Genomic DNA, 22613 nt, shown 5'->3' with positions numbered 1-22613 from the left:
CTCCAAAGGGAGAGGCCAGGTGGAGTTATTCTCAGTTTGAGAGATCCATAATTATGTTCTTTCTATAGCTGCTGCTGCTGGTTGTGAGACTGAAGTGGTCTTGAGGAAACTTCTTCTTGGCCTCAACAGTGGTCTGGGCCTCAATCTTGCAGCTGCTGGAATGTGCTTATGTAATGGATGGTTTTCCTGAGGAGACTGATTTGTTCTTTCTGTGTTGGCAGCTACTTCATGATAAAAGTCTGGTGGCACTAATGACAGCTAGTTGGTAGAGTTTCACAAGTGGCATGGGCTTAATCCATTACCTGATGATTTTTTTTTCCTTCAATCTACACGTAATTCTAGGTTGCCTTATTGACATAGAGACTGGGAATAAGACTATAAAATGAAAAGAAAAACTTCAGTCCCCAAATGGGGATCATGACATATGCCACTCTCTTTTTACATTTTCATTTAATTTTTGTGCCAAAAAACAAAGCATTCAATATGGAGTTGACAATTGGGTACAAAGCATTGTTTCCTTGCATTTTTTATGCAAATTCAACATTTCCTTTGCTTCCCCAATGTCATGCTTGCGATCACATGTCCAGTTTGGAAAGTCCTAAGTTCAGCTGGAACACATGATGTCGATGCCTTTGGGTATGATGGATGTCCTACCACTTTTTGATGAGCAGCAGTGGATGATTGCGCACAACGTGCCCTTTCCACCCTCCTAAATTGGAGCAGTGGAATATTTTCATTACTGAGAGTAGATGACTGGAACTGTACATGGCCCTCTGCTTGAATCTGAGTCTCAGGTTTCCTGCGAATTTATTGTTTCAAATAATGATGTCCATAATATCGAACCTTCTGCTCATCAGTGCTCAGGCTATCAGAAGAAACTTTAAATTTAATGAAATTGTTATTCAGAAAGTCCATCATGGGATGTATCTTGAAAAGTTCATCCCTTTTGACAGCTGGGATTTTGTTGAGATGTGTGTTATCATTGAAGTCAAGATGGCACTTGATTCTGAGATATCTATTGCAGCTCATACACTGCCAAATGCACCTTATATCAAAGACTTCATCTTCATTCCAATATGGCTGTTCCTGTGGGAGAACATGGTATCTAATGAAGAGCAGTATACCAAAGAACTTTTTTTGTATTCATTGGATCTAAGCTATGATTATTCTTCTGTGTAGCATATTGGACACTTTCACCAGCATTCAAGTTCATTACTTGTTCATCAAAGTATTCAACACAATCAACTGCAGACTTTACTTTTAGTACTGCTGCCAAATGGCATTTGTGCTGTTCAGTTTGTGCTACATTGGGGTAAGTTTTAGTGTTGGTTGCATTTGCTGTTGTTCAGTTATAAGTGATATTAGCTTTAATTTTGTTCTTGTGATGGACTGTATTTTCCCCATGCTCTCTTTTTTCATTAGTATGAGTGTCCAGGGTAACGGCAACATCAGCTTGGAAGAGTTTCTTCCAATATATTTTTGTCGATATCGTCATGGTCAGACATCTGATCTATGCATTCTGGAGAGAGCTTGACAAAGTCAGTAGGCTCATTCACTTCACCATCATCAGAAGCAGCCATGAAATTGGGGTCATTTAGCCTAATTAACATAAAATGCTTGATTATAAATATTAGGGAACAGCATACTTAACAAGACCATTGTTTTTCATCAAATTCCTACAGAATTCTCTCTTCAATTCTTATTGAGGAAAGAAGTGATAATCTCTGTAAATCATAAGACTAAAAATTAGTTAAAGATTTGATTATTGTAATAATAATAATAATAATAATAATAACAATGATATGATATGATACGTATATAACAGTCATCTAACAAATTATTGTGTTTTATTCTGTTCTGTTAACAGCCCAGATAGTTTACCTGAATGGTTGCGGGATTACCCAGTGACAATTATACAGTTCCTATTCTTTTTATACCACAATATGGCAGATTTCACGCCAGTGTGCATGACTGGTGAAGTTTTGGGGGCATTGGCAGGCACTCTTTTCCCCAGGCAAGCTGGAAGTGAAGCAGGTAGTGCAGCTTCAACACCCGGCGATGAAGTAAAGGTCAGTGGTCTCTCTCTCTCTCTCTCTCTCTCTCTCTCTCTCTCTCTCTCTCTGCCCTTTCAGTCATTATATACTTGTGCAGGTAGTTGGCAGTATCACAACTATATTAACAGAAAATCTCTTATGTTTTTTAAAGTTTTTTCCAACATAGTAATTATTTTCACTCTCGGGTGTTATCATTTTTACTACAATATTGTGTTATAGCAACAATAAACATGATTTATGGAACATAGAACTTTATAGAGCCAACGTAAGATAATGAGGTACAGGTAGTGTTTAGCACTCAGCAAATTGAATGGACAACAGTAATTCAGGTTACAGAATAGGCCGAGCACTTGTTTGCGATCACTTGAGTAATACTGTTTCATTGGCTGCTCACCGGAGTGCACAAGGGGGGCAACCCAGGTAGTCTCCATAAGCAAGCCTGTGAACTGTATGGGCACGCGATCTTTGAAATTGCATGTGTCTTCAGTGAAGGTACATAATGTTGCAACAAATCATATCTTCATCATCTTCAAGTCATAGTGGTATTTATTGGTAAGATTTTCTGTCAACATGCCACATGATGATGATGATGATGATGATGATTGGGTGGAGGCTGCACTGAAATATTATGAAATTTCAGTGGGATCATCTGACGCAATGCCTGAGAGCCTTGGCAACCTAACAAATCTTGTTTTGTTCTGCCCAGTTCTATTTTTTACAGACAGTGATACTGCCAATATTTATTTGATCAGGCAACCAAGGATAACTGAACACTATTTTCAATTTAGGGTTTCTTTGTTTGACTATTCAACTCAGTCTTACTAAGGACCTCAGTTAACTTCAGCCACTCTTCTATTATGTGATCACATGATTGTAGTCCTTTGGTCATTCTATAATTTTAAGTTATCTTTAGTGATTTAGTATATGTAATTTTACAACAGTGATCACAAACTTTTTTGGTTAGAAAGAATTTAAGTATGTCCTTGGAGCGGAATTTGAAACTGAAATTAGTTTCTCCTCCAAGCTCAGTTTTCTTGTGGCACAATACCCTTTTTCTATGGAAATCCATAAATGCCCATGGTTTTGGTTATTCTGCTATCACTTAATTTAATTGTTCCACAGATGTAAAAAATTTTAGAAAAAATGCCAACATGCTTAACTTATTTATGTGCAAGGTACTCAAGATTTGTTGTGACACACTCTGCCACTACTATAATTATCTCACTAGATATTATTAAATTTTTCATAGCAATAGAAAATGTTGTCTAGTTTATCCTTCCAATATATATTCAACTCCGAACACTTTGCTGCTGTTGATTTCTGATTTCAACAAGCTTGCCTCTGCTCTCTCCCCCCTCCCCCCCTTTACACACATCCCTCCAGCACAAAATTGTAGACAATCTCTTCAGGCATAACGATGTGTTCTATCAGCTGATCCCTTCTTTTAATCAGGTTGTGCTACAAATTTCTATTCTTCCCAGTTCTATTCAGTACCTCCTCTTTAGTTGTACATTTTACTCACCTAACCTTCAGCATTTTTCTGTAGCTCCACATTTCAAAACCTTCTTCTCTCTTCTTTTCTAAACTGTTTACCATCCACATTTCATTTTTGTACAAAGCTACATTCCAGAAAAGTACCTTCAGAAAAGACTTCCTAACACAAAAATATATATTCAGTGACAGTGATTTGTGTGTGTGTGTGTGTGTGTGTGTGTGTGTGTGTGTGTGTGTGTGTGTGTGTGTGTTTGTTTTCAGAAATAGCTTTCCCAGTTGTAATTTATTTTGGTCTCTACTTCTATTGGTGTCTCACTTCCTAATCTAATTTCCTCAGCATCACATGATAAATTTTTGAGATACTATCCATTGCTAGAATGAATTTTCACTCTGCATTTTAGTGTGCACTGATTTGAAGCTTCCTGCAGATAAAAACGGTGTGTTGGACTGGGACTCAAACATGGGACCTTTGTCTGTGCCTTTGGCAAGCAAGCACTCTGTCGACTGAGCAATCTGAGCTGGAATCACAATTGCCTTTACAACCTTACTTCCCCCAGTGCCATGTCTACAGTACTGGCAGAGGTGAAGCTGTGAGTTTCAACTCAGTGCGCACTACACTTACTAGCTTATGGACACAAAGAACGGGAAATGGTGAAGCCATGTCACAACAGTTGAATTAAACAAGTTGTTTATTCTATTAAAATAGGAATAAGATATCTGTGTAACTAGTTGTGATTTAAAAATGATGTACTGGATAAAACAAGTTTTTCTCATTTTTAAATAAACAATGTGTTTCATCAAAGTACCAAGATTCTCAAACTGTTCCATCAGAGGAAAATTGTGGGAACCCTTGCTCTAAGTGGTGGCTTGGAACAGAAGAGAGGCAGATTTTTCAGTCACAGCTCCGAGAATTCTGTTTTACAAGTCAAGTGACCCTGTGACACGATTTTATTGGAATAGTTGCTTTGCTGACGATGATTCGGCCTATTCCAGCGCAAACTGTTTGATGGTTGTCACATCAGCTGAAAGGTGACACAGAAAAAAAGCGACTGCTGTGTAAAATTTAAATAATAAAAATTACTCATGTTAGGGGGCCTGGGGCAAACTTGTACAGAATAAAACAAAGCAAAAAATGTGCAAACTGCTGTGTAAGCACTGAGACTACCGCATTTTGCGCAGGTGATCAGTCTTCCGTATTTACCCTCTTTCCTTTCCCCAGATGAATCTCTCATTCTAAAGTCAAGTAGTTTTTGAGAATGTATGTACTTGGCTTCACTACAAAACTGATTTCTTAATTGCTTGTTAATATGACTACTATAGTTATTGAATTATCAACATCTAAAAGCCTAGGAGAGATTTGTGAAGAATTGTCTGGTTATGTCCATTCATTCATTCATGGAATATACTTTGTAATGATCATACCAACATATCAAATTGAATATTGTGTACATTTGTTTGGTATGATACAAATGTTTTCAATGCTCCTTGACACTGTTAGCGTGCAGAATACTGACAGCACTAGAGTTTAGGGTAGGACGGAAGGGCACATGGAGTTCTATTTGCACCTGTGACAGTTGCAAGGATATTGGAATTTTTAGTGAAGGTGAACAGAAGACATGGGACTATAAAATGATGTTGAGTCCATGAGTTGTATATTTATAAGAAATTGATTACAGTTGCAGTAGACCATAATGATTTTTGCTTGAAGAATTGTCATATTTTGTTTTTAAAATTAACTCTCTATGAAGTCTTTAAGCTGCTAATTTTTTTGGCACAGCTTTAAAACCTTTCAAAAGTTCTCATTTGCTTATTACACTGTGTAAAATATAGGAACAGTTTTTTTTCTCTCTTTTGGGGCTGTTGTTAGACACGCTTCTCAATACTGTAATTCTATAGCTTCTTTACTTTGAAGGTCTGAACCAACCTTCAATACTTTTCACCCATGTAGTCTCAATTTATAGTGGTTTCCCCTCCCTTTCCCTCTTGTCAGTTCTGCTCCTAAAACTTTCTTTTCTCTCCTCTGTTCTATTTTCTGCAGATTACCTTCAATGTGTAAATAAGTTATAACCTGTCCTTAAATTTTCTACTTTATACTAGTTCATTCTGTTTCCTCTTCCTTTTCTGCACTTGTTTTGCCATTTCAGTTTCTGCCATTCTTTTGCAATTACATGTGGCATACCAATATTAATATTATAGAATTTATATGTACCTAAATTGTTAAAGTACAATGTTAGTTCACGTCCTTACTTACACCTTGTGTGTGTGTATAGGTACTTTTCCCTAGATGTATACTTAACCTTTTTCTTATATATCTAAAAACAAAGATGATGTGACTTACCAAATGAAAGTGCTGGCAGGTCGACAGACACAAACAAACACAAACATACACACAAAATTCAAGCTTTCGCAACAAACTGTTGCCTCATCAGGAAAGAGGGAAGGAGAGGGAAAGACGAAAGGAAGTGGGTTTTAAGGGAGAGGGTAAGGAGTCATTCCAATCCCGGGAGCGGAAAGACTTACCTTAGGGGGAAAAAAGGACGGGTATACACTCGCACACACACACATATCCATCCACACATTTACAGACACAAGCAGACACTTCCTTTCGTCTTTCCCTCTCCTTCCCTCTTTCCTGATGAGGCAACAGTTTGTTGCGAAAGCTTGAATTTTGTGTGTATGTTTGTGTTTGTTTGTGTCTGTCGACCTGCCAGCACTTTCATTTGGTAAGTCACATCATCTTTGTTTTTAGATATATATTTCCTATGTGGAATGTTTCCCTCTATTATAACCTTTTTCTTATGAACATAATTACATCATAAAGTGAATCTTGCTTGTAGGCTACTGTCCCTCCTTGTTTCACCATATGGATAAGTATATATTCCCTGTTACTTCACATTTTTAGTAACCACACATGTCAATCACTATTATGACAATTTTGTAATCTTGAAACATGATATTTATCTTTCCTCAGACTTATCCTGGCTCTGACTCCGCTGTCCTTGTTAGATCTCCATCAAAGGATTCGGGTTTGAGCAACCACCCAGCAAGGAAATTTGTGATGGACTTCCTGCGCGTGATTGTAGTGGACTCGCTATCACTACCATCACCTGGAAAAGGTCCTCTTGCAATTGACTTAGTCCTTGAGGTATGTAGATTTGTTGATAAATTGTTCTTCTGGGCTACTACAGATTATTCATAATGTGTGTATTTCAATAGTGTGACCACTGATATTGCTTAATACTGTTAACTATTTTAACCATTGCAAAATTACTATGCTCAAATTTGATTTACATGCTATTTGCAAAAAGAACAGAAAACATTTATTGTTAGTGGCCATTGAAGGACAGCTGTAGAATATACATTGTTGTACTATTAATTTAAAATAGCTTTGTTCTTTGACTGAAGTACTGAATGTAAAGTTTTTATGAAATTTGTTATGCTTATGTGACATAGCACTAATGAGTAGAACTTGCTATGAGTAATGCTTTACTACGTTCAGATAGCTTTTCAACATTCGTCTTATTCACCAGGTGTAAAAGATCTCAAAGTTTTCTGATAACATACGTATAAGAAAGCTGATGAAGGAAATAAACACAAGATACAAACTGTCTGTCACCACACTGGTTACTCTGTCGGTATTCAGAATCCATATTGAAATATTATTCACCCGATATAAGATTGTTTCAAAATGTTTTATGTTACCCAGTATGATCTTCAATCCTTTTAGCTGGCAGCCCGCTTTCGTTTCAGGAAATTTGAATTGATAGCTTTGTGTCATAAGAGACTTAGTGGGATAATGTTTTATTTTAAGTTGGAATTGATTGGCGACTCCATGGAGTGTTCTGGGCACCACGACCAAATAATGGATATAATTGGAAGGAGAAACAGCATTGGTCGTATTTTTTTGTTTTATTATCCGCAAAATCGATTTTCGGTCACTTAGTGACCATCCTGAGTGTTGTAATATACAATTAAAATTGGTAGGCACTGGTATCAACAAGCTTAGAGCGATCACATAAACAAGTTGGAATGTAACAATATGAGCAAAGGAAAGTTGCCACTCATAATATAGCGGAGATGCTGAGTCACGATAGGCACAATAAAAAGATTCACACAATCATAGCTTTCGGCCATTAAGGCCTTTGTCAGCAGTACACACACGCACACGCACACACACACACACACACACACACACACACACACACACACACACACACACACACAAGTTCAACTTGCACACATACCTTTATTCAGACAAACCCTTTTGTTAATGAATGTGAAATTACAAAATTTTATTATAGTGAGAGAACACAAATATTTTTCATTATGGACTGATTTTTTTGTTCCTGATATCTCCCTACTTGTTGTCAATTTTTAGTTCTTAAGGTGGTGGTGTTTTGTACTGTAGTCTGCATAAAACCTTTTTCTTATTAGGAACTTGTCTGTTTGCTTAGAATAGAATTTTTTAGAATACATCAAACAAATTAAATGTTGAGTGTCATTCTATATGCAGGCATCACCGGAGAATGCAAGCATGTCTCAGCAGACACGTTATCAGACAGAGGTGTTGGGAACTCTGATGGAGCACCTGCTGGCAGCCGACGTCCTCATCGGGGAGCAGGCTGCACTGCCCGTAGTCCCTGGGGGGGCACCTCAGTATATTGCTCCCAATGTGTGCTACCTCGCTTCACGTATTGTGGACAAGCTTTGGCAGGGTGAGTCACGTTATTGCAGTTTCTGCATTCTAAACTTGTTGCACTGTAAATATTAAATTGTCTGTTCAATAATTTGCTAGTCTCCCTCTTACTGTTGTCATGAATCTTTTATGTGATTCTTAAATGTAATTATTGTGAACGTGATTCAGAGTGAAGCTGTGTCATGGTTTCTTATTTGTGAATAGTAGAGGGGAGCTGTCATCCTGGTTTTAGTTTTCACTGTTTCCACAAATCACTTCAACTGAATAGTGAGATAGTTGCCTCTCTAGCACAATTGCATGTTTCTGTCCTTCGTCTTGCTTAGGTGAACTAGTGAACATCAGGGGGAAAAAATCAGTTCAAAAACTGTGAGGGGTGAGGGGAGGCGTAAAGAGGTATGTCATTTAGCAAATCGCTAGAAAAATCAGCACCTTCTGTCAGAATTGACCAAATTTTTAAAGGAGCAGCAGTTTAAAAAATTTCAACTATTCGTAGTTACTCACTCACATGAAGTTTATGATTTGTAAATTGCTTTACTGCAGCCTTAACTGGTATCTGATTTGTGTTTAGTTCAGTTTTTAAACCTTGTTGCATATGTTATATAAATGCAGCCAACTGCTAGTCTTCTTGGTCAAAAGAAAGGTGTTATACTGCTGCTTGCAAAGCAAGATTTGTGATTGCACATAACTTCATACTAAATACGAGTTTCAGTGTGTTGTTAGCTAGTATCAGGTGTGGTAAAAAAGAAAATTAAGTGCAACGTATACTTTCTATAAGGAACTGAGGCAGTAATTATCATTTTATATACCAGCAGAGATATTGTTGGTGGATGGTTGCTTTGTAATGGTTACAATATCAGTATTCAAAAAAAAGTCTTCCTTACTTGTTCCCAGGCATGAATTTTTGACCAAATTTCCAGCTACAACAGGTGGGTCTTCTCACCCTGGGGTCTGGATGACCTGCCATAGCTTCTTAACCTTCCCCAACCTATTCCTCACCCCTCCCTGAAAGCTATTGCAGTGTCATGTACTTTTATATGGGCCTATTGACTGTATAAAATTTGTTGCTGATTTGTCAAAACCGGATATTTTGAGACTGCGGCTGTGTGAAAAATACAAGTTGATTCTTGAAAAGAAGAAAACAGCAATCAGGCACTGTTAATAATGCTGTTTATTTACACAAGTAGCCCCATTACCGATTTTGAACAGACAGGTTCATCTTCAGAGAGCTGTTTATATTTGTTGTCATATACAGTTTCTGGCTGCTTTTTTTTCTCTGTAGTGGCAAAAGTTCATTGGGGTGATGACGCCCTACAGCAGAAAACGGCCTGTTTAACTGTAACTGTACCTAATAACAAATGAAAACAATGCAAACAAATCTCAAAGATAGAACTGTTTGAATTTTAGATTACTTACATTGAAATTCCCATGTCTTTATGTTGTGCTGTTGATTACCGTCCACAAAATGAATATTACATTAGACAATAAGTGTGACTTGTTGCATCGAGAAATTGGAGAGGAGTTCATCTAGATGTAGCAGAAAATAGAGTAATGTGATACACAAATAACTACTGCTACACCAGGAACAAAAGGCACTAGGAAGAAAATAATCTTCTGGTAGGTACTAGTTGCTAGAGTGGTGTAGGCCAAATGCTGCATATCAACGTGCCAGTCTTCACTATGTGACAGAGGACATAGGGCCATTGTACAGGCAGTTTGGTGAAAGGGATCAGGTGATCATAGTAGGTGGCGTAGGTAACAGTCCGGCTAAAGACCTATGTAACCAGTGGGTGTCCTGGACGAAACATGATCAGCAACTTCTCATAAAGTGCCAGTGTGGCATTGTTGGGTGTCTTGCAGCATCATGATCAGTGCTGGGTAAACATACAAAAATGATAATACCTTTAGATGTATGGATTAATTTTGTGCCGTGCAAGTGACACATTGTACATGGCATTTGAAAGTTTTAGGTGACCAACACAAGAGGAATACAGACCTGCTCCTAAGGTTATTGTAGCCTAATAGGTTTTAGACACTGTTGAACAACTGTATGGGTTTGTTGCAGTGGAGACACTATAGTTAATTTTTTTACAGTTTAGTACTGTAGTGGTCACAAGTGTATAATGAAAATTGGTTCAGTCTAATGTAGTTAACATTTCAAACAATGAAAAGTCCATATGGAAATGCTAGATTGCTACTCACCATGCAGAGGTGGTGCTGAATCACAGAAAGGTGCAATGAAAAGACTGCTAAACATATAAGCTTTTGGACAAAAAAGTCCCACTTTGGAAATAGAAAACACACACACATTCACACAAGCACAAGTAACACACACATGGTCACTTTCCTCAGTGGGGTGCCCACATGGAGGCAGCCACAGTGGCTGGAGACAGTGGTCATGTGTGAATGTGTGTATATTTTCTATTTCCAAAGCATGGCTTTTTTGTGCAAAAGCTTAAATGTTTAGCAATATTTGCATTGTGCCTGTCTTTATCTCAATGTCTCCTCTATGCAATGAGTAGCTATCTATCCTTGTCATAAAATAATTAACATTTCATCATTAAAAAGTAAATATAGCTTTTATGATATTGTCAATGGTATGGCATGATAAATGATATTAGTTGCTGCATCTAGGGGTCTGAAGATGGTGGATTGTATCACCAAAACCCGTTACAAATAAATAAAAAAATACATACAGCTGAAGGTATTGCACATACAGCTGAAGATAGTATCATTATTGCTCATAAGACAAGGAAGGGTAGCCTAGCTGAGCATCTTGCAAAAAATATACAGGGGCTACAGTTGCATAAACCCTTGCAATTACTGGTGTCAGAAAGGCATTTTTTTTGGGATAGAGAAAGGGTTGAGGTAGTTAGTCTTATAGGAAATTATGGTGGTGGTCTTCCACCACTGTGATTTCCTATAATTTTCATTATACACATGTGACCACTACAGTATTAAAACTGTACAAAAATCATTTTGAAACGATTATGTTCTGTGCATGTCTGGACATCATGTAACCATATGGTTAGAGAAGTTAAGTATAGAGAGTAAAGCTATAACTAAAAAGTTCCATCTGGGTACCTTCTTCTATTTCATAAAATAACTTTTTAGGAAACTTGTTGCTTATTTACTGTATAAGTTCTGGCAGAACGTGCAGCTCAGAGGGATGCGAGTTCGCCAGCTAGGAATGTGGGAGGGATGTGTAGCCAATGCACGGTCGAGGCATACGATGTGCAGGTGCTGGAGCCAGTGGGTTGCAGCGCATGAAGGAGGTGACGTGGGTTGAGAGGGGGTGACAGGACAGAGGAAGGGGTGGGTGTAGAATAATGGGTTAGTGAAGATTGAGGCCGGGAGGGTTATGGGAGTGAAGGATAAGGGTAACACCCGTGTGTCTAGTTGAGGAAACTGTTTGCGTGTAGAAGGATCCAGATAGAGCAAGTTGTGAAGCTGCCATTGCAGTCAAGCATGTTGTGCTCATCTGCATGTTGCGCCACTGGCTGGTCAACTTTGTTGTTGACAACAGTTTAGTGGTGACCATTCATTTCCGGTTGTCATACCAACATAAAAATGTTATTCTTTGACATTGTCAATGGGGAGGTACTTGATCTGTTGATTAAAAAAATGTGTTTATAAATCTTGGTGTAGGATTTTATCCACAAATGTTCCAACATAAAAAGCTCTGAACTGATTTCTGCAAGTTAGTATGTGACATGGCTGCTTTCACAGGTCGTCCTGCCTCTGATGGTGTAGGATAGGCCTGTAGCAGGACTGGAGTGGGAAGTGCTAGATGGGTGGACTGGTCAGATCTTGCATGTGGGGTCTTCCATGGGGATATGGCTCCTGTGACATTAGCTTTGGGTTGGGAGTGGGAGTAGCACATGAATGGACCAACCCCTCACCCCCCCCCCCCCCCCCCCCCCCCAGTTTCAAATTATTTTTTTCTCTGATGTTCAGTAGTTCAGCTTGGGAGGACAGAAATGGATAATTATGCTAGACAGGAAACCACCTTACTATTCAGTTGAAGTGATTTAGGCAACCCATGCAAACTAAAATGAGAAAGGCAACCTCCTTTCTCCAGACCCTTCCCCCCTACTTCCACTGAATGTGAAGCAATGATATAACATTACTCATTATTTATCTTGTTCACAATAAGTAGAATATTCTGTAAATTGATTTGTTTCACATCTTTACAATATATCATGCAAAGTGACCCATGGAAGGTGTAACTAACTAAATAAATAACTTAGTCAACAACAGTATAATGAGAAATGTAATTAATTTCAGATTGTAGCCTAGAAACCAGTTGATTTACATAGAAAAATAATTGAAATTTCAAGCTCAGCATAAATATTTTTAAGTATAAGAGCTACTAAATGAGGCTCACAAAGGCCTAGAATTCGGTTATGCTCTTTGTCATTGCATCATTGCACTCTACAGGATAATTCAAAATATCAATATTTACATTTTGGAAGACAAGGCCAGTGTTATGTTATGTCATAGAGTTTAAAATTAAAGTAACAACAGTGTAAAAACTTGATAATGATGATGAGAAAAATTGCTATTACAAGGATGAAAATAACTACAAAAAATGCTTCCCAATATATAGATATGTTTCTGTAGTTATTTGATGAGATTTAATTATATTTATAATTGTATATTTTTGTATTGTGCATCTTTACTGCAATGCTTTAAAACCATACTGATATACACCACTTTTACCATTCTTTCTTTGCAGGTACTTTTGCAAAAGATCCACATGAAGTATTTGAGTTTGTGGTGAAATTAATAATGCAGGCAAAGCGTCGCCCATCAACAGTTTCCTTGGAAGGTCTTTACCATTGCCTGAATCGCACTATATTGTTCCTATTGTCCCGCTCTACAGAAAACATAGCTGACCAGATGGCTGTACTGGAGGCACTCCACAAACTTACCACGCATCGGTAAGTTGAGTGATGATGTTGTTGTTGTTGTGTGTCCCATGGTACTCATTGGAAAGAAACACCTTGTTGTTAATTAATTTGATTACTACTCTGGCCATTCCTTTGCTTAAGAAAGAATTTCTTCAATTATGCAGTTCCAGCCAGCACAAAGCAGTAAATTTTGTTCCTTTTTTTCTCCTCCCTCCACCTTGTCTCTCTCTCTCTCTCTCTCTCTCTCTCTCTCTCTCTCTCTCTCTCTCTCTCTCTCAAAATAAAACTTGTGTTGCTGCTAATCCATCAGATTTTCTGTATAAAATTCTATGAGACTTAGTACTCAGGTCAGTGGTGCAATCTCTATGCCACTCACAAGGCAACAAAATGACGCAATTGATGATATTAAAATTTTAAATGTCTGTAAATTACATGTTGTTGTTTATATTTTATCCAGTGTTATTCTTAAAAACCTGTATGTGAAATAAATAAATGGTAGACTACAAGACGTGTTTTATCAGAGAAACGTGGGAAGCAAGTAAATATTTTAAGCAGAGGTGCCTGTCATCCCAAACATATTTTCTACAATGTGAAAGTTGGATAATGTTACCAAAATTACATCATGAGAATGCGGGCTTCCTCAGTGAATTTTTTTCTGTTATCTCATGTTATCAGCTAAGTTTCAGTGCTTTCTTGAAGCTACCTTTCAATATGTTTTGTACTCATCATATTATGGCAAAGTCTTCTTCAGTCTTCACCTGAGTAGGAAATGGATTTCCAGAAAATGTTGCCATTTGCCTGATGACACACATTAATTTCCCAGCTGCTGCGAGTGCAGGAATTAATTGCTATTTTCAAATAATTTTGCAGGAAATGTGTGTTCCATCCTTCATTGTCAAGCTCTGAGTGAGAGTATTAATGGGGTGTATGGAGATATAATTGAGTGAACTAGACCGAAAGGCTTATTTCTCTAACACAGGATTTTACAAACAAGAGCATTACACTGATGAGAGAGAACATTTTGACTGTCAGCTTGTTTGGCCCCTGTCACTTGCAGAGTGCCAGGGGGGGGGGGGGGGGGGGGCGGAATGCACACTGGCCCCATCCACCCACTAGCCTGATTATTTCTTTCCGCTCCTTCTACTATTGTTGGTCCGAGTCATTTCCATTACAAAATGAGATTTTCACTCTGCAATGGACTGTGCACTGATATGAAACTACCTGGCAGAATAAAACTGTGTGCCAGACCGAGACTCGAACTCGGGACCTTTGCCTTTCGCAGGCAAGAGCTCTACCTTGTCCACGAAAGGCAAAGGTCCCAAGTTTGAGTCTCAGTCAGGCACACAGTTTTAATCAGCCAGGAAGTTTCATTTGATTTCCATTACCCTTTTAGCCTTCTCACTGTTACTATTATCCTCTTAATTGGCAAGATTTCTCTCACCACATATGAGTTGTTGGGGACCCCTTGTCTGCTCTGACCTGCGTGCCAGTCTGACCCATACACTCAATCCTCTTTAAATTATTTCTCAGCTCCGGCATCAGTATTGTGTTAGTGTCTCGATTTTACCACTCCTGCATACGTTCATAAGTCAAACAAATAATTGTGCCTGTCTACAACATAATGTGTATTCTTTACAGTAAGTAGCAGTCTCTCTTTTCCTATGTTGTTGGACTGATAACCTTGTTGTTTAGTCCCATAACTATCAACCAACCAACCAACCAACTGTGAAATTATGAGTCATCTGGTGGCATTGTGGTTATGATGCACAAATGGAGAAACATTCTAGTGACAGTCGTCTTCTTCCTTGGCATTTGTCCTCCTTGCTGGCGAGGTCCACTGTTTTAGTGCTCTGTTGCCATTAAATCCAATCTAGTGCCAGATGAGGGTGCAGCCCTGAAATCTAGAGATCTCTGTGCAACCTATCAAGCCATTCCTACGTGGGTTGTCCTACAGGCTGTTTACCATGTATTCTCAAACTAAAACTAGTCTTTGCTAATGTTGTTGTGTCTGCTCTAAGAACATGCCCATATCATCACACAAGGCTTTCTCTGATCGTGTTTACTATTGCTGGTACTTCATATAACTTATGAACTTTATCAATTGTGATATGATTGTGCATTGCTAATCTAGATGTCCACCTGAGCTGCTTTGTTTGCATGTCAGAAAGTCATCATTCCACTTCATTTGTTGAAGGGCAGCATTGAGCAACATACTGTGTAATTGAATGGATTACAAATTGGTGTAGTTCTAGTGACTGTAGGGGCCAAAAATGGGGAAATCCATTTACTTAAACGACTTTGACAAGGGGCAGAGTGCTATGGTCTGGCACATGGGAATAAGTATCTTGGAGGTGGTGAAGCTGGACAGCTGTTCACGTGCTACTGTTCTGAGGACCTGTGGAAACGTTTTGATGGACGGTTGAATACAGGAGTGGGTTTCAAGGTGCCAGATGTGCACACTTTATCATGTAATGAAAGGGGAGCTCAGAGGTTTTTCCACTCTGTAAAGCAGGATAAGTGGCATCTGCAGCAGATCTGATGACAAAGTGCAATGCTGGTATGGGCATAAGTGCTTTGGAGCACACAGTTCAGCACACAATTTTGAATGTGGGGCTTCACAGCAGATGAAGCTCTGTGTTCTCATGTTGACCCAGTGATGTCATCATTTACAATTGCAGTGAGCACAGTGTCATCAAGGTTGGATTGCGTATGAATGGAAATGTGTCACCTGGTCGGATGAATCACCATTTTTTTGTTACACTAGGTTGATGGTCCTGTCAAGATATCCATAACCCAAGCAAACGGCTGCTCACTATCTGTCCTGTGCCTCGAACACATGCCAGTGGAGGCAGTATTATTCTATTGATGACATTTACCTTGTCCTATATAGGACCTGTCGCGCTAATTGAAGGCACCAAAACAGTTGTGGATTACGCAATTATTGCAGACCACCTCCATCCCCACCTCCATCCCTTCGTGCCTGATGTCTTCACCGACAGTGGTTGCATGCACCTTCCAGCAGGATGACTGTCCACGCCACAAGGCCAGAATTGTGTTGGAGCGGTTTGAGGAGCATGATAGTGAATTTCTACTGGTGTCTTAGTCACTAGATTCACCTAATCTGAACCCCATGGAACACCTCTGGAATGCTATCAGGCACCAACTCCACACCCACAAACCACCAGTCCATAATTTACAGAAATTACACGATCTGTGTGTAGACACCTAGCACCATATACCTCCAGAAACCTACCAAACACTTGTCGAATCCATACCGTTCAAAATCACAGCTGTACTGTTTTCCAAAGGTGCACCAACACACTATTAAGCATGTCATCATAACATTTTGACTCATCAGTGTGTAACTAGCACTGATAGAAACAGTGGAGATCCTGATTTATGTTATAGAGCAAATATTGATAAAAAGCATCAGGGGTCAATTTTCAATGAACCTGTCTACATATACATATAATGGAAGGAAACATTCCACGTGGGAAAAATTATATATATATATATATATATATATATATATATATATATATATATATATATATATATATATATATATATATATATATATATATTATAACAGTAAACCGAAGTCTGCCACAAGCTTTCCCTATGACTTAAACCATGTGATTGTTCCATTTCATAACTCTTCATAGTGTTACAACCAGGTATTTGTATGAGTTTATTGATACCAACTTTGACTCATTGATACTATATTCATAGAATATTATGTTTTTTTTTCCATTTTGCACAACTTTACACCTTAGAACATTTAAAGCAAGTTGCCACTCTTTGTACCTGTTTGAAATATTATATGAGCTGACTGAATATTTGTACAGCTTTCTTCTACAGTACTTCAATGTATATAATGGCACCATCTGCAAAAAACCTGAAGTTACTATTAATATTGTCTGCAAAGTCATTATTGTACAGTGTGAACAGTGAGGGTCCCAATACACTGCTGAAATTACTTATGCATATGTTGATGAGTCTCCATCTAAGAAAATATTATGTGTCCTTCCTATCAAAGAATTCCCAATCCAACCACAAATATCCTCATTTTAAGGGATTATTTTCTCGTAGGTGGGAGAGAGAAATTTGGGGAAGCATGATCAACGTGTTGGCACTACAATGGTTACAAGTTGTGTTCTGTTAGATAAGAAAGTATCTTATTGCTGTCTTCAGTTACACAGTCAGAACTTTGCTGATATTAACAAAAGTAAACTCATATTGTGCTGTTATCGCAGATCGACAATCTCACACAAATATTTGTTTAAATGTCAATAAATTGATCCTGAGATGTCATTCATCCAAAGAGAAGGGAACATTTGTAGACTTTTCAAAGGATTTGATGAATAAAATTATGCTGAATTACATGCGGCAGAAAGTGGCAGTGAATATCATGTGCCAGAACAGAAAACAGTCATGTTTGTTCTCGAGATATGCATCAAACACTTGCTCATAAGATTTGGAATCACAGGTTTATTTCCAGCAAACTATTCGGGGGTTAGGGGTGTTGAAAATTCTAGTGATTTAAATGTTATCAGAGATGGTGAACTGTGTACTGAGGTGAATGAAATGGTCTTCGTAACTGTAAAAGAGAGCTAATGGAATGGAAATAATTGAGAGGAGAGGGAATATTCATAATATTTGTGCCAAGGATAATCACATCACTAAATAAATGAATGAAATAATGGCAAGATAAAAGATAGTGAGATGGAGAAGAGGGAGGGAAAAGATAAGGAATAACTCAAGGTAAATTTTAAGAAATGGAGTCTGTAACTAAAGTTGTATGAAAGCAGCACCCAGGAAATAATTTTGTATTACAAGATACTGAAAAATGTTCAGGGAAAGTTAAAGGAAACTGCAGGAGGTGACATACATTGAGAAGGTTGAGGTATCCATTGATGACGAAGTTGATAAGTTGATCCAAATGACTTATATAGTGGCACAGATGTCGAAATTCTCTTGTCTCGCAGTTGGAATTAAGGTTGTTGTATCTGCCATTTCACACATTGTATTTGTGTTTACTTTGCTTCTCTGCAGTTTACAATTACATACAGTATTTACCTTATCTTTTGTTTTTACTTAGAATAGTATTTCCAAAGGTATTTAATTTAATTCTGGGCATTATTGATTTCAGAGGTCTAATCTTTGGCGCAGGAAATCATGAACTGGATTTTGTCGGCTGCCTAACATACTGTTTATTGCAACTCACATCTGATATGAAAATTATGTGAGTATATAACAATGTTTCCATAAATCTTAACTTATGCTGTATTAGAAAACACAGTAGGAAAAAAAAAAAAGAGAAATTTGTAATTATACAAATACTGTTCAGAGAACAGCATTTTCTGGGGGAAACTTACGAATATACATCGTAATAGATAAATCATCTTTTTTTCCTGCCCTACTTGTGATATCTAATGTTATCTTTCAGTAATGTTACACAGTTCTAGAAAGAAACATGTCTAAATACAGTCACTCAGTAATTAATATTGCTCTCTTTGCAGGAAGTAACCGTTAACTCCCCCCCCCCCCCCCCCCCCCCCCCCCCCCCACACACACACACACACACACACACACACACACACAATGTTTTAACATGATATGACTTACTTTATCTTGGATAAACTGCAGACAGATTCACCTACATCCTATAGCTTACTGAGAAATTTACTGTTAGACTATTGTTACAAGATTATACTTCTATTTTTTTCCCTTCTTTTCATTTTATGTGTGCAACAAGGTTTTAACATTTGATTGCATAAATTTGTTGTGTGCTGTGTGCTCTGTTGAAATCAGATGCCACTCGTATCTATGGTTATAATAGTGTTCGTGAAAGTTGCAACAGTCAAAAAGAGAGCTCAAATGAGTGAAAATTCCAAGGACATGAAACATTAAGTTCAAAAAGATTTTCTCCTATTGACACAACCTCATGAGAAATTAAGCCTGACACTGCCCATAATGCAGCTATTTCAGTAGCCACTAGTCTGCAGTCTGGAACTTTCACCACGGTATTGCCTTTTTGCTATAAATTGGTTTGTCAGCTACTTTATTTTCAGCTTCTTTGGTGCAAATGTTTATGCAGATCACTTCCCAGCGGTGTGTGGCAGGCGGTACCCTGTACCACTACTAGTCATTTCCTTTCCTGTTTCACTCGCAAAGAGAGCAAGGGAAAAACAACTGTCTGTATGCTTCCATGTTAGCCCTAATTTCTCGTATCTTGTCTTCATGGTCCTTACGTGCATGTACATTGACAGCAAAAGAATTATTCTGCAGTCAGCTGCAAATGCCACTTCTCAATATTTTCTCAATAGTGTTCCGCAAAATAAACATTGCTTTCCCTCCGGGGATTCCCATTTGAGTTCCTGAAGTATCTCCATAATACTTGCATGTTGTTCAGACCTATCGGTAACAAATCTAGCAGTCTGCCTCTGAATTACTTCAAAGTCTTCCTTCAATCTGAACTGGTTTGGGTCCCAAACCCTCAAGCACTACTCGAGATTAGGTTGTGCTAGCATCCTATCACGGTCTCCATTACAAATGAACCACACTTCCCTTAATTCCCCCAATAAACAAAAATCAACCATTTCTCTTTCCTACTCCTACCCTCACAAGCTTATTCCATTTCATATTGCTTTGCAGCGTTACCTCCCAGATATTTAAATGACATGAGTATATCAAGCAGGACTCTACTAATGCTGTATCTGAATGTTGCGGGTGTGTTTTTCCTTTTCAGCTGCATGAACTTACATTTTCCCACATTTAGAGCAAGTTGCCATTCATCTTACTAATTAAAAAATCTGCCTGCCACTTTCTCCTGCAGTTACTCAACTCATACACCATAACATCATTAGCAAACAACCCTGTCCACTAGATGATTTATGTATATAGAAAATAATAACTCTCTTGTCACAATCGCCTGGGTCACTCCTAACAATACCCTTCTTTCCTGAAGAACACTCGCCTTCGAGGTCAACAACACTGGGTTCTATTACTTAAGCCTTTGAGCTGCTTGCGTATCTGGGAACCTGTTCCATATGTCAAATGCTTTTCTGAAATCTAGAAATGTGGAATCTGCCTGTTGTTCTTCATCCATAATTTGCAGTATATTCTGTGAGAAAAGAGCAAGCAGAGTTTCGCACAAGCAATGCTTTCTAAAACCATGCTAATTTGTGGATAGAAGCTTTTCTGTCTCAAGGAAATTTATTATATTCAAACTGAGAATATGGTCAAGAATTCTGCAACAAACCAATGTTAAGGATATTGGTCTGTAATTTTGCAGGTCTGTTCTTTTACTCTTCTTATACATAGGAGTCACTTGTGCTTTTTTCCAGTCACTTGGGACTTTGTATTGGGTGAGAGATTCATAATAAATGTAAGCTAACTAAGGGGACAATGCTGTAGGTTACTCATTCTAAAATAGAATTGGGATTCCACCTAGACATACAGGCTTATTTCTTTTCAACTCTTTCAGTTGTTTCTCTATGCCATGGATGCTTATTACTACCACCCGTATGGGAGTCTGTTTAATGGTCAAAGTGTGGTATGTTTATACGATTCTCCTGTGTGAACAATTTGTTAAATGTGAAATTAAACCTTCAGCTTTTGTTTTGCTACCTTCGACTACTTCGCTGGAAGCCTTAGACCTGCTTTGCGATTTTGCATAGGACCAGAACCTTTTCGGGTCATATTGATATGAGTTTTCCCAGACATTTGCTTTTGGGTGTAACTATTCAGTTATTCCGCTAGGAAATTTGGAGTGGAAAAATTTGTATGTATTGAGCAGCAAATGGCCATTGAGTGGTGATTTGTCTTCATATATACAATTTATGTTTTGTTGTTTCCTCATGTGTTTTGTATTATGGGATAGGTAGATTTTTTTCATTTGTCTAACTTAAGTAATTGATGAAATTCTTTCCAGGTTGGACACAAACATAAAAACAACGTGGCATGTAAATCCTCAGACAGATGAAACAGAAGATAGGTTGACGTCTCACCAGGGCCACAACCTGATGGCAGTGGCTGCACGAAGAGTCTGGGAAGAGCTGTACGTGTGCAAGAAACCTGCAATTGAAGAGGTACTGTTTAACTACTACTTATTACTTCATACTTTATAAATTATGTTGATTACTGTTTATGAACAACCATAAAAAACTTTAGCTTTATCCACATTGAAATGGTAGTCAAACAAGCATGAAAATATCATCCCTGTTCACCATTGTTATAAGTAAATACACATACAGGAAATGATTTCTAGTGCATCAAACGTAGTGGGTGTCAAATAAAGTGTAAGATAAAAGGTTATAAGTTTCTGAAAAAGTAAACCTCTCCTTCTCAGACAATGGAAACAACAGGTAGGAATATCAACAGTGCAAGAAAAGACGAGATTGCTACTTGCTGTAGGAAGATATGTCAAGTTCCTGACAGGCACAATTAAAAAGACACTTACATATAGCTTTTGGCCACAGCCTTTGTCAGTAAAACACACACACACACACACACACACACACACACACACACACACACACGCGCGCGCGCGAAAGAAGAAGAAGAAGAAGACGAAGAAGCAAGCACACCTCAGGCACACACGACTGCCAACTACAGCATCTTGGGCTGGCCTTTCTGCAACTTGACATGTATTCTTTACAGTATGTAGCAATCTGTCTTTTCCTGCATTGATAAATTTCTCCTTCCTCCAGTCCTACAGTGGCAAGACCTTTTTGTCACCAACCCTGCCAATTGGACTGAACCCAAAGCCCTGTCTCCTCCATTGACTCTGCAGTTCGTGTACCTTTATTGCAGGCACCCTGCTCATCTTTGTTGATGTCACCACCATTTACACTAGCATTTCCAATGCACAGGTAGTGGCCAGTAGCTTCCAAAGGTAGTGTTCAGTAGCAGCAAGGCCTTGCCACTATTGAACACTACCTTTCCCAATGCCCAACTGACTCCAAACCTATAACCTCCTATCTGGTCTCTATTAGCAACTAAATCCTCACTTGCAATTACTTCATCTTTGAAGGCAATACCTACAATTATATCTGTGATATGACAATGGGCACCTGCTTGGCACCACCCCATGCCAACCTGTTCACGGACGATCCAGAGAAAACCTTTCTAACCACCCAGAATTCGAAACCTCTCATTTGGTTCATACTCATTGATGACATCTTTATGATCCAGACCGAGGGTGAGGAAACCCTATCAACATTCCACCAGAACATCAACACCTTCTCCCCCATTTGCTTCACCTAGTCCTCCTCAGCCCAAAAGCCACCTTTCTTGATGTTGACCTCCACCTTGGGGATGGCTACATCAGTACCTCTGTCCACGTCAAACCTACCAGCCATCAATAATATCTCTATTTCTACAGCTGCCACCCATTCCGTACCAAGAAATACTTTTCGTACAGCGTAGCCATTCATGGCTCTTGCATCTGTAATC

The 22613-nt window shown here is 38.4% G+C and overlaps 1 protein-coding gene across 1 annotated transcript in view; it reads left to right on the top strand.

Moving 5' to 3' along the window:
• Nucleotides 1-22613, top strand: part of LOC126456073 (WD repeat and FYVE domain-containing protein 3) — a 303206-nt gene that overhangs the window by 170249 nt on the left and 110344 nt on the right. The window contains 6 exon segments of the mRNA XM_050091831.1: nucleotides 1868-2069; nucleotides 6520-6693; nucleotides 8062-8263; nucleotides 12980-13184; nucleotides 18307-18399; nucleotides 21091-21247. Of these exon segments, the coding sequence (XP_049947788.1) occupies nucleotides 1868-2069; nucleotides 6520-6693; nucleotides 8062-8263; nucleotides 12980-13184; nucleotides 18307-18399; nucleotides 21091-21247 (1033 nt within the window).

This window comes from Schistocerca serialis, chromosome 1, assembly GCF_023864345.2.
Source record: "Schistocerca serialis cubense isolate TAMUIC-IGC-003099 chromosome 1, iqSchSeri2.2, whole genome shotgun sequence".
Lineage (NCBI taxonomy): Eukaryota > Metazoa > Arthropoda > Insecta > Orthoptera > Acrididae > Schistocerca > Schistocerca serialis.
The sequence above is the reverse complement of the archived record's forward strand: the minus strand, read 5'-3'. Positions and strand labels throughout refer to the sequence as shown.